The 13,449-nt window shown below is 36.8% G+C and overlaps 1 protein-coding gene across 3 annotated transcripts in view; it reads left to right on the top strand.

Annotated features, from left to right (window-relative positions):
* LOC126248706 (protein SET) overlaps positions 1-13,449 on the top strand; it is a 59,086-nt gene that overhangs the window by 9,325 nt on the left and 36,312 nt on the right. For all 3 annotated transcript variants that reach the window (XM_049949999.1, XM_049949998.1, XM_049949997.1), the window contains exons 2-4: positions 3,068-3,180; positions 3,824-3,900; positions 6,295-6,464. In XM_049949999.1, coding sequence (XP_049805956.1) covers positions 3,068-3,180; positions 3,824-3,900; positions 6,295-6,464 — 360 coding nt within the window. The remainder of the gene's footprint in view (positions 1-3,067; positions 3,181-3,823; positions 3,901-6,294; positions 6,465-13,449) is intronic.

Here is a 13,449-nt window from a genome sequence, read left to right as displayed (position 1 = left end):
CTGACATTAAACATCTTATTTTTGAGAACGTTTGCTCCCAGGCGTATGTTGTTCCAAACACCAATGCTATAACGGTTGAGTGGTAGGGGTCAGTTTTTAGCTCCCTATATCGCCTATTTTGTATGTACATGCATATCCTGGCCAAGTGAGCCAGGATGCTTATTGTGAAGGGAGCAGAGCCATTTACAGAGTAGGTTATATTGTTGGCAGCTGGCAACCAGCACCCCGACCCTATTCCTCCCATTGACATCAATCAGTCACATAATTTTTCGAAATGTTTTTGGGTATTCAGCTGGGTGACGCATCAAAGTAGTTCTTGTGGATAATTATCAGTGGAGTTCTGACAGCATTTATCTCATTTGAAATTTTTACTATAAGAATTAAATTGAATGATAAAGTTACTGCCTGCAATAAATGTTTGAGAGTTTTTAAGGAAAGCTTTATTGAAACCATTTGCAGCTACTGTTTTCTTAATCTTTATTGTTACGTAGATGAGTAATGCTTAAAGATGTTTATGTATGGGTTAAAATTAACAGCAGGTGTTTGGTATACGAATACTATTAAAAGGGATTTCATAAGAAAATTCAGTTCTTACATGGGTGTCAACAATCTGCTCTAAATAAAAATTTGTTAATGTCTGGTTTTTAATTTACAGTATTTTCTTATAAATGTGCACCTACCTCCATTAACCATTTCTGTACTACTAATCTTGACTCGCCAACAGAAAAAACTAGTTGGCTTAAGTTTACAATGGTCCACTCTTGCGCAGATGTTAGAATGCCTATGTGTGTATGATTAAGAGCGAATATGTTTTTAAACAATAAAAACTGATCACTTCTCTTCACCCATCCACCTCCCTAGCCTCAGGGTTTCATTAAAAAGAAACAAATCATATGAAACAGATTCACAATTCAGCTGTTCCGCCATCTTAGATTTACCCGCCGGTCCTTCGTAAAGTTTTAACAACTAGTTCACCAATTTTATCCTTTGACTATTTCTAGTTTTTCTTTCAACAGCATTTGAGCCATAGGTGCTGTTTCTCAAAAAGCTGTGTAAAATTTGATATTTTTCCAAAAGCATACTGAATTTTTAGGTGCACATTTTCTATAGTTTGATCAACTTGAGATTTCTGTGCCTAATGTACTCTGGTAGCTGCCACATTCTCATATGACCATTGCTGACAAAAAGGTTGGATCTGTTCATATCACCTCATACCAAGAGTTGTCTTCCACATCATCAGAGATGGGGTGCATGCGTGGTGGTAATATGTGGGGGGGAATCCTGACAGGTCAGTGGTCTCCTTGGTTCAAGTACATGGTTGCTGATGGCCCTAGCTAACTCTTCTGGTGCCACATTGGTGATATTAATTTGTGCTGTTGATGTTATCAGCAGTGGCTACTAGTCTCATGCAGAAGACCACACATGACACTCTGTGCCATTGCTACCAAGAACCATGACAACAAATATGTTCACTATCCTTGGGTTAGTGGTACCAATGTTGACACACAGTGGAAACACCAGGTCTCCCATTGGGCAGTCCTCCAGAAAGACCATCTGGGCTATTGAAGCTCATCCTCAAAACAACAGACAACTCTTTCAGCAAATTATATAAAATTGATACGGACTGACATTTTCATGCTCAGTATGTCATTTGTACTGCATTCACATATTGACACTTCGTATCTCCAACTGTACTGTGCCCTGTTATTGTCATATGCAAACAAGGTATTTTATGAAATGTTTTCAGAGTAGTTATGTGTTTAGTTATTACCACTAGATTAGCAAACATCAATAGCATATTATTATTTGGAAATATATTGTGCTCTGACAGAAGCACTCAGTGTTCTCTTATTATATATGTGAATGATTATCATATTATGAATATGTGAAACTATTGCTTTCTGGCCCAGTTGATATATTTTTTCAGGGCCCAAGTATGTACATATGTTTTTTATTGTGGCTATTTCTTGGCTACTTTGTAAGCAAGTGTAAGATTACAGATAAGACTGTGTTTCCTGTTTGGTAATAGAAAAAATTCTATCATGAATGTGGTTTCACCTCTGGTAATGCTCTTCATTTGGAAGAAAGAGCTAAATTGTTCCATGATTCAGACAGTGTTCCATGAGTCATCCTATAAGTGGCTGGCTAAGCCATTTCTGAGGTTAGAGGAATGAAACAAATGCTTGCCACTCCCATAGAACCATGCTAAGTAAAGCACTGTGATGTTAAATGAACCAGCTGTTAAAAATCTCCTTCCTTTTGGTTGTGTTTATTATAACATGTAGTAGCCAGATTTATATGAAATGAAGTCTCTCTAAATAAGCCCAAGTAACAGTGAAAATGTGCAACTGAGAAGTACCGCTCACTCATGAAATGCTTCATTTGTCCATTATTAGGTGTTAAGTGAAATAAGACAGACAAAAATGTATGTCATAGAGCATATTGTCCAGTGGCTTAACATAACCAACACTGGGGCATACTGACATGTCATTTGACCTACTTCAGCCACTCATTCCTGTCACATATTCGTCTGATGTGATTATTTCCATTGGTACCAGCTGAGCTAGCACAGTGGTTAGCACAATGGATTCACATTCAGGATGACAGCAATTTGAATCACCTTCCAGCCATCCAGATTCAGGTTTTCCGTGAACTCCCTAAATCACTCCAGGCAAATGCCGGGATGGTCCCTTTGTGAAAGGACATGACTAGTTCCCTTCCCCATCATTTTGTAATCTGAGCTTGTGCTGTTTGTCTAATGACAATGCTGTCAAAGGCATTTCAAAAACTCTAACCTTCCTTCTTCCATTTTAAATTGGCTTTATGTTGTTAGTAAATACACTACTGATACAAAATCCATGTCTTCAGAAAGTTTTAAATAAATGCTAAATTCATTCATGCTGCACATATAAGTGCACTAGATGGTAAAAGTGTGTCCTAGGTTTGTTTGTTGTATGTGTAAGGGGCGGGTGGGGGTTGGTTTACATGTGCATGCGTGGGTGGGTGATGAGGCGCGTGCATGCACATGTTGAAGCTGAAAAGGTACAGTTTCCTGAACTTATACTAGTTTGTCAACCACCCTCAAATTGCAGCAATATTGGAAGAAGAGGAGGAGGACTGTCTTCACTACCTTACAAAGTTGGAAGTTGAAGAATTTGAAGACATCAAATCAGGTTACAGGTACTGGACTGTGTAACAGCTCATACTTAATTTTGTCAGAAGTTCCCATTTGTAGTACTGCTGTAAAATAGAGCCCTAAAACAATTCCACATACCTGTTGGCTTTTGAATTAGAGTAGCAAATAAATTTTAAAGGTACACGTATTCAGGATGTTAATTCTTGCAATTTTAATTATGTCCTTTGCCATTTTAGTGGGTTTTATCTATGAATGTTAGTGGTATATTATTGCAAGGCTTTAGAATAGGACTAGTTGGGTTACATGAGTTTGCACAGTATTGTTGGTAGTGACGACAATGAGGGTGTGGTGGGAATACAAGGTGTTGTGTTGACTATTGGTTTGAAGTAGGCAATAAGTCAGATAACATGTTTTGTAGCAATGAATTGAAACTTCTCTTGTGTAGTAAATTAACCAAACTCTTGAGCTATGCTGTGTACTGGGCAATAGTAAACTCTTAAAGTTGTGATTGAAATTACACCACCTGTTTTCATTTATTTTCATTGGTTGTCTGATGCTTTACCAGTCTGTATGCAATTCAAAAAGCATCTTGGCTTACACCAGATGTATTCTTAAATTAAACTGCAATCAGCTTTTGTGTTTTAATTTGAGGTATTTTCTGACAATAATAGTTCCTTTAATTTTCAGGATAAATTTTCATTTTGAAGAGAATCCCTACTTTGAAAATGCTGTACTCACCAAAGAATTTCACTTGGGAACCACTGGTAAGTCATAGAAGAGGACTTGCAGGTAAAGCAGTTGCTTGTTCTCTTAATTTCTTCAGTTTTTTGTTGTGGTGATTCACAGATACATAAAACTGCTTAATTTACTTTATAACAATTTTGTAGAAGAGCATTTCATTCCTTTCAATATACTGTTTACATTTGTGGTTAACAAATGTACAGTGTACCTCCAGGCTAACTCTGTAGTTGTATGTAGTCTCTTATTTTTTTTGCAGGATAAAACTACGTTTGTTACAAAATTTAAAAACTTGTATTGTTATATATGTGGAAAATCTCTCCTTAAAATTTTTACCCTTTAAGTGAAGTGTTCGTGTTTGATAGTTGTTTGAATGTGTCTTGCAGTGATGCTTGTGAAGTGCCGCTGTAACAGAAGAGATACATCTCAGTTCTGTATGTAATCTTTGTCTGTTAGTGGGATTACTTTGAGACTCACAGTTCATTTGCACCTCTCTCTCTCTCTCTCTCTCTCTCTCTCTCTCTCTCTCTCTCTCTGTGTGTGTGTGTGTGTGTGTGTGTGTGTGTGTGTGTGTGTGTGTGTGTTGACATGTCTCATGTGATGTAATCAGTGCACTGTGCAAGTAGTCCTCATATAACGATCATAGGAGCAATGCAGCAAATTATGTTCCCTACTAACATCTGTGTCCAATAATCTATCTTTTTGTAAGCAGATGTTTGTAGATTCACTGTCAGTTTGTAAACTAAACAGACTGTGTATCATTTGTGGCCAACAATTCAGTGTGAGCAGATGCTGGATGGATTATGGAGGTTGTGTGAGACTTCCATCACTACTTATTCCAGAATTTCTGGAAAGTATATGTCAATCAGTAGAACTGACACACTATTTTCTGAATTATTCTGTCAATGCACTACCACATAATCTGCATAGAGTGACTACCCTTAGATATGCAGCATGTATGCAAGTGATTTTAAACAATGGAGAATGTCAAGAACATGTTTTGAACCTGCGGAACAGTGCAACAAATATAACACTTATCTGACTATAAACAAATTTAATATGGTGTACCCAAGGATTAGTAATGGTACCCCCTCCGTTCCTTCTCTACATAAATGATCTAAACTTAAAAATGTTGATGCACGTAAAACAATCATATTTGCAGATGACACCACAATTCTACTAAAAGGAGACAGCAATGAACAGTTACAGCAGTCAGTGAAAATGGTCACAAAACAACTTAGCAGCTGGGCACAGAATAATCAGCTTGTATTAAACATTAAAAGAAAAAAAAAAACATTTCACTAAAATTCCACAATGCTCCTAACAAGGACATGTTTATCCCATTGGTCTCTATCGATGACGAACTAGTTGGGAACAGTACTGAAACCAAATTCTTAGGACTTTTGCTGCAGAGCAATGTAAAAGGGGATAAGCATGTTGAATATCCCAATGCAGAACTGAGCAAAACATGTTACCTTCTTTGCTCACTGAAGTCTTGCTGTAGTGAGAAAACAGTAATCAATGTATATCATGTCTACTTTCATTCTCATCTTATATATTGGGTCAATTTCTACGGAAACTAAAACAGCTAAAAGCACTTTTAAATTACAAAAAAGGGCCATTTGAATCTTGTTTGGGTGCAAGCTTAGAGACGCTTGTAAACCTCTGTTTAAGAACTCTGGCTTTCCTCCATTAGCATGTGTGTACATTATGGAAGCCCTTTTATTCTGTAAAATAAATGTTATAGGTAAAGACTTAAGACTGGGGGGGGGGGGGGGGGAGGGAACTGCAATATACATGATCACTCTACCAGACAAAACAGAAACTTACATTTAACCCAAATCAGCACAGCTTTATGCCAAAAAGGTACTTTTCATATGGGAGTTAAGCTTTATAACAAACTTCCTGAAGACATAAAAGCTATTACTTAGGTCAGTACCTTTGGAAAATCTCTTAAGTCATATTTACAGCATCACTGGTTTTACTCCATTGAAGAATATTTAAATTTATTAAGTGTGTTACACAGATACTTATGTACAAAGTGTATTATTGTAACCTTAAATAAGTGTGCCTAGAAATGACGTCTAGCTGTATACTTATAATTTGGCTTGTACAATGCCTTATGCATAAACTGCTTTTTAGACAACAGGACCAATATAAATACAATACAAATACTGATATAGTTCTTAAATTTAGCCAGTAATTATTGTAGTGCAACCAGTCATTTACTTTGTATAGCAGCGAACTGCGATAGTTCGCTGTCTGCACTACATTTACAGAGCAGACATGAAAACTATAAACTGCCTTTCATTGGTAGATACTTTGTAGTCACTGCATGGCAGAACTGTTTTTGCCTAACCAGAAAGAACAACTATTAGCATGTAATTTTTAAGATGTTGACAATATATTGCCATTTTCAGGGGATCCAGCATCACAGAGTACTCAGATTAGGTGGAAAGATGGCCATGACTTAACAAAGAAAGCAAAAGAGAAGACTGCAGCCAAAGGAAGGAAAAGAGATCTTGATCAGAAAACGTTTTTCCATTGGTTCATAGATCATGGAGATCCAGCTGCTGATGACATTGCGGAGGTAAATTGTAGTGTGGCAGAAGTAATAGCCTTAACAATAATTAGAGAACAATTAAAAATCAATGTATTGAAAAATGTTTTCTTCTGATTTTTAGATTTTCTTATTAGCATACTTACTTGCAGGTGAAAAATCTTTTGCACAATCATGTAAAGGAAGACTAAATATTGCCTCCTCACTGATGTAATTATTGTATTTTGTGTGTTCAGACTCACAGTAGTCTTCTGTTGTGTCTCAGAATTTTTATCTGGAAAGAGCCATACAGAAACTGAAGTATGTGACATGACATGCCAGAGTGTAGACACAAATGAATACACTCTTTTCCATTATATGTATATAAAAATCTGCACATTGTGTATCATACAGGGTTCATCATCTGAAGCACGTTGTTCACTTTATCATGTTGGTGCTACTATAGCCAGCTTCCTACATATTATAGATCCCATTACAACTCTTTCAGTTTTTCACCTGCTGGGCATTGCCGCCCTGCCACACCCCCTTCCCCCTCCAACCCCCCAAAAAAGACATATGATTTAAGGTTTCAAGCCTAACATCATTTATTGCCACTGTTGTTTTGCTCTAAAACAAGGATGTTAAACCAAAATATGCTGCCTCCTATTCTTGTGACATTTTATGCACCAGGTTTTTGCCGTGGGATGTGCTTTGTGTCAAATTAGTGATCTTGCGGAGCTGTTTCTCATTACTGTGGGTACTATATTCTATCACAGTCCAATCCAAGATGCTACCCCTACCTATCTTGAAGGAAACATGATGTTTGTTTCACAGTAAACAAAACAAATAGTTTATCATGCCCATAAATTGTTTAAGGGGGGGGGGGGGGGAGAGAGAGAGAGAGAGAGAGAGAGAGAGAGAGAATTCCTATGCAGAACATGCCACAGCATTCCTGGTTGCGAGTGGAGAGAAACTGAAACAGTTGAAGTGTGTAAGAGATGAAAGAGTGCATTGGTGGCGATGTACTGCAGCCATTGTTTATCTGTTTGGAATGCATCCACATTCATCCATTCACATCAATCACTGAGAGATTTTACTTTAGCTTGAATTTCTTCCACATCTAGCAGACTGTGGAACAGTTAATATGGATTGCCTTTGGAAAGTTGCTGTATCTTTGCTATCACTCCTCTAATTGCTGTAGGCCATTAGAGAGGTAATTTTTGAAAACATTATTGGAACAAGCAGTGATGTGATTAGGTAATTTGAAATGTCTTGATTGCAAATTATTAATAAAAGTTTGTGATCAAGACTGATTATGGTATCTCTAGAGAAATGTTGCCAGCATAAAATTTTAGCTATTATCATGCGCCATGTGGTGAGGGAGCAAAATTCTGTTCAGCAACTCTTTCAGTAGAATTATGGAACTGTGTTATAACAACTTACGTATAACATGACAGCAGCTTAGCAAGTGCTGTGACAGGCCATTAAAACTTATTATTCTGTATGCAGTACTTTGCTATTTCACAATAGTGACACAGGTTTGTTGTTTTTGTTGGATAATTATAAAGAACCTGTGACTTTCATTTTCTGCCTGGACACACACTGTTATGCTTAAAATATTGACTGATGATGTAGCAGTAGCTGTGATTTATAATGAAAGCAGGTTCTCAATAACTGATGGCCTTAATCAGTTGGTTCTGCTATTCAATTATCAATTTATTATTGTGTAGTAGTTGCAGTTTTTGATGTCAACTCCCAAGTCTAATAAAACAATATTAAAACCACTTGTAAATACTCTTGCAAAATAAATAAAAACAAATACTGTGCGTTATTAAAAGATTATGTATTTTGTATTGTTTTTAATAGTCATCTCTGCAATGTTTAACATCTCTCTCTCTCTCTCTCTCTCTCTCTCTCTCTCTCACACACACACACACACACACACACACACACACACACACACACACACACACACACGAAGTAGTCTGAATAAAAGAAGAGAAATGCAATATGCTTTTTGTAAACGTTTTTTATGCATCTTCCTAATGCTAAGCACTCAGAGACATTGCGGTCTCCAGTGAAATAATTTGCTAAGTATAATAAACAGGTTTTTTTTATCTTATGAGACAGTATGTCAGTGCTTACTAAAAACTTCAACATCATTTAACATTAGTTAAGGATATGTCCTTATTTACTGTTAGTGTTGGTTTCAAAAAGTATAGGTGTTTATCACTGTGTGCGAGTATATGAGTAAAACACAGAGTTTTCTGTTCAGCAACTGCACCTGCTAAGGAAGGAAGGTAATAGTTAGGGACCTCTGTGTCTAATACTGATACGACATGTTGCCTGCTGCTGAAAACTGATCTGAGTCAGTGTGGCACATTTGTCTCTTTAGGAAATCATGGTAGTAACATCCAAATGTTAGCTGCTCATATGTGAAGAGTTATACAACCAGCTATGAGAGTGCTGAAAGTGGATGGGAAGATTCACAAATAAATTAACTACATTTAGAGAACATTTTCTTGGTGAAGCTGCCAAGCCAACAGGGTCAAACATTCCAGTCTTTGATTTAATATGTATGTAGTTTCACAATTCACTGTGCAATATCAAGGCTTTATTTTACCCTTTCTTTATAGATTTTTCAAAATATCTGTAATTAGTTGAAATTTATTCACTTTTCCATTTGTAAGATCAAGACCAAGGGAACTGTGTGGTGGTGAGGTGTGTGTTAAGCAGTACTGTAATTGAAAGACCATTATTACAGGTGTCTTTATACATGTGTTGTGAACACATTTGGGGTATTGTCTGCACTGAAAGTGTCTGAGCCAGTGAGACATGCCTCTCCTGTTGAAGTCCATGTAGCCACTGATGGGAATGAGTGAGTGGACTCCTTAACAGAAAATTTCAGAGTTAATTGTTTAACAAGTCTTTGTAGTGAAATAATTTGATGCGAGAGAAAGAAATCCCGTTGCTGCATTTCCTATCCACCAGGTTGGAGAAGCCATCATATGTGATAATAAAAAGCTACATATAATCAATTTTAGTTTGAATGATAATCAGTTATATGATACCCCAGGCTGTATTCTACTTTTTATGGTGACAGTTGCCTGCCCATTTCCAATGCCCGTGTTGAGTTAGTGGTGACTATTTGGCCCCACTGTGTTTCAGATTTGCATTGCATAGTGGTTACATACTGGAGGGTGAGGGGCATGGTGTCAGATATTGTGTTTATGCACATCTGTACAAATCAGCTCTATGACTAGCTGTTAGTTCTTTGTGTTGTGTATGATGAATTTTCTACAAAAGAAAATACACAGTCTGCAGGGCTCTAATAAAAAAAGAACACTAATATACATAAAAATTAAACTTTGGTTCAGAGTTAGTTGGTAATGAAGTATTGCCTACTGCCTGGCTGAGGGATAGTGGGACCCCACCTTCAAATGTATATAAGTGCATAATGGAGAACAAAAAATGCTTTGTTTCTGCGAGTATACTTGAATGTTAAAGCATGTGTGTATTGAAGCAGCCTTTTTTAAAGACATGGTCAAGAGAGAAAGCTTACAGAAAAGTTACGTCCAGCTCAGTTATGTTTGTTGTATATATACAAGGTAGCCGAACTATGGGGAGGGAAAGGTCACCTACAACTTGTATGGAAACTGGACTGCAGTTTTAAGAGCTGAAAGACGAGAAAGGGAGGTAGTAGTTGAGGAAGGAGTGAGAGTTTTGTAGTCTGTCATCAGTGTTCTTCAATATGGCACATTGAGCAAACTGTAAAGAAAGCAAACGAGAAACAACTAGCGATGGCGGTAGTAAAGGGGATATAAAATACATATTGGGAATAACAAAAAAAGTATTTTTGAAAAATACGAATTTGGTGACATCGAATACATAAATTACAATGTATTGTCCACTGCTATTATTGATTTCGACTTGACATGTTCAAGCAGTCTAAAAGAACGAGAGAAATTGTGTGGCAGTACTTAGTCATTTTAATTTGGAACTATTTATCGTAGAACATAAAAGAGAAACACATGTTGTTTTAGGGTGGATAAAAGTTCAGAATATAATCGCCATAAAAAGACAGTGATAGACTTCCTTGTGATCCACAAGTTACATACAAAATCCATCAGATGCGATAATAAATATTTGTAGAGATAGACCCTTCAGTTGGCAGCTGTAAACTTGCACAGTATAGGCTGGTGTACGAAGACGCTCCTACACATATGGGCAGCATCTGTTTAATGTTTATGTAACTGTAATGGTATATTCAGTTCATTACTTACAGCACATTGATAAAATAACTGCAGAACTAGAAGCATTGCATTTAAAGGTAGAGCCTGTTATATTAATTAATTCCATGTTCTATAATTTTTGTTAAAATAATGTGGAGAAAATAAAGTTACTGGCCACTTCTGCATGACTTGTTAGTTTGAAAGACTAAATGCTGACCATTTATAGATCATTGGCTTCAGTTTAAGAAAATTAGCTTCTTAGTTTTTGACGTAGCTCATAATTAAAATTAACAACCAGGTATTTTTTCCCCAAAATATTTGTTTCCGTACGAGACATTCTACTAGTTTTAGATAAAAACTTGACTGTAGTATATGAGTTAATGTTTCTTTCACCTGCAACAGCTTCATGCCAGATGCTCGCCATGTTTAGCAACCAACACTTGATAATGAATAATCAATATACTCCAGTCACAAGTGCCTAGAAAAGCATAAATGTTCAAGAATGGCTCTGTCACTAGGTATGCAAGAAAAATTTCCTGTGATTTAACAGGAGAACTGAAAAAAAAAAGATTATACTCCTCTTGTTCATTAAGAATTCTACAGTAAAACTCCTTTTCAGTGACTCGCTGAGGATCCAAATATTTCTTCCATCTCTAAGAGTTTTCCTTAATTGGTGGTTTTTCCTAGTTACGTGGAAGGAGTGACTCAGAATCATATTTAATTACAAACTCGCCAGTAATCGGCCACAGATTTGAGTACAGTATTATTGCACCTAGGAGAGAGAGCAATTCAGTCAGCTTATCTTGGGTTTTTATTGTGATATTTCAAGATGACATGCTTAACCACTTGATTGTATAAGCACAACTGTCTTGAAATCATTCACAGTGTGATGCGCTTTTCTTAGTCACCACCATAATTGTTTCCTGTTATTACTTTTTCTGTCCTTCCTGTGTATTATCTTGACTGAAAGTGTCACTCCAGTTTTTTGACGTTTCTTAGAATTGACTCACTCACATTAACTCTTTCGCTGCTACAGATGTGTTCTTCACATTCCGTGCCGAGACGGGTTTGTTATGTCTGTACTGCTCGCCTCATACTGGTGCCTATGCTGAGAGATGGTGTTCTGGGCAATATGAAACACCTACTATCCAATTTTTGTTTAAATTATTAGAGGAAAATACTTGATTTTCGCACACCTTACAATCTGATATCGTTACTCGGTAAAGAACTAAGTAAAAAATTGTAAGATATTGTAAAGATTTTGCAGAGATAAAAACACATTACTTAAACTTTGCATATTGGCTGGTTTTAGCTCATATATTGCAGTAAATGAAATGTAGGTAAGATATCGAAATTTTATTTAAAATTGAGAGTAGATGGGTATCTTGATTTGTACTACAGTATAGGGTTTTATATCTGAAGGACAGTCGCATGCGATGTGCCCAATCACATCCTTTCACATTGTGAATGATTTGGTCATAACAATCATCATAGCGCATAAATGATTGAAGACTGCATGTAAGGAGGCATATATGTTGTGTGATAAGTACTCACAACTTTTTTATTCACCTAGGTATGGAAGTAACTTGTCTGCAGCAGTAAGAGGTCAGTGGCTCAGAACACATTCAGACGTCTATAGCACTGTAGGAAAATGCGCACATAAACATGTTCACAACACTTAGGAGATGGCGTAGGAGGATGTGTGTACACATCAGACAGCTGCAAAAGGGTTAAAAGAGGAATAGTAGTTCCTGACAGTGTCAGTTCCTTGCACAGCAGTTACAAAAACAGTCACCTCCTCCTCCATCATTGTCACCTCGCTGTGTTCTTCCACTACAATTTCTGTCATTCATCTTTATTGTGGATGTCAGAATGTAATCATCATAAGAAAAAAAGTCCTGGAATGTCACATTTTCAGAAGCATTTGTGATGCTAGTCCATTCTTCTTCTGGAACAACGCCAACTTCAACAGCAGCTGATGTACCACAACCAGCCTTTGTAAAAAAAATTACCAAAATATGTTGTTATGCACTATTCTAGGAAGCAACAAACATATGCATAGTGTGTAGAATGTCGAGTCTCATCACTTCCTCCTCTCAAGCTATGTAATTGACTTCGAAACAACTGCTGCTCGTTTCTGTATGTAAGAGAGAGTTTTATGCCCAGGTCCAGAAGCTGCTGATAGATGTGCAGTTTGGTAGATGTGTTGTTTACATTCCTCAGAAATGGTGTTTCCTTTGGCTGTGCAGGGCATCTGTTGATAATAAGCACTATTTTTCCTGCCTGCTGCACCCATCTTGGCATTTAAATGCATGAAAAATCTTGTAAAGATTTCAGATGTCTTCTAGGCATTGCTGTTGTACTAATAAGTATAAGGTAGTGTTTCTATGTTTTTAAAACATATAAGAGATTTAAAGTTCCCTTCATCAGTGGAGGCAATTTCTCACTTCCATCACTATTTACCCACAATATAGTAGTCATTCATTCTTTGCTTTTTTAAATACCACAGCATTTTTCTCCCTTAACAGAATACATTTTTGCAGGAGGTATTAGGTTGCTGCATAAGTTCGTAGTGTTTTGCCATATGTTTATTAAACACAACAGCTACACACAACGAAGATCTTAGTCATCAGTAATATATTCTCCTTCACTATTTACAACAGTGTACCAATGCTAGGGTACTTTTCAATTCCCCAACTGTAGAAATGTAATTGTTTTGAGGTGAAGAACTCATCGAGCCATGTTCGGAGTACGTTTTCATCCGGAAAGGAAGGACTTTGAAGGTTTTTAGGTAGAGTGGAAAA

The sequence above is a fragment of the Schistocerca nitens genome, chromosome 3 (assembly GCF_023898315.1).
Source record: "Schistocerca nitens isolate TAMUIC-IGC-003100 chromosome 3, iqSchNite1.1, whole genome shotgun sequence".
Taxonomy (NCBI): domain Eukaryota; kingdom Metazoa; phylum Arthropoda; class Insecta; order Orthoptera; family Acrididae; genus Schistocerca; species Schistocerca nitens.
This window is presented reverse-complemented; position numbering and strand designations above follow the sequence as displayed.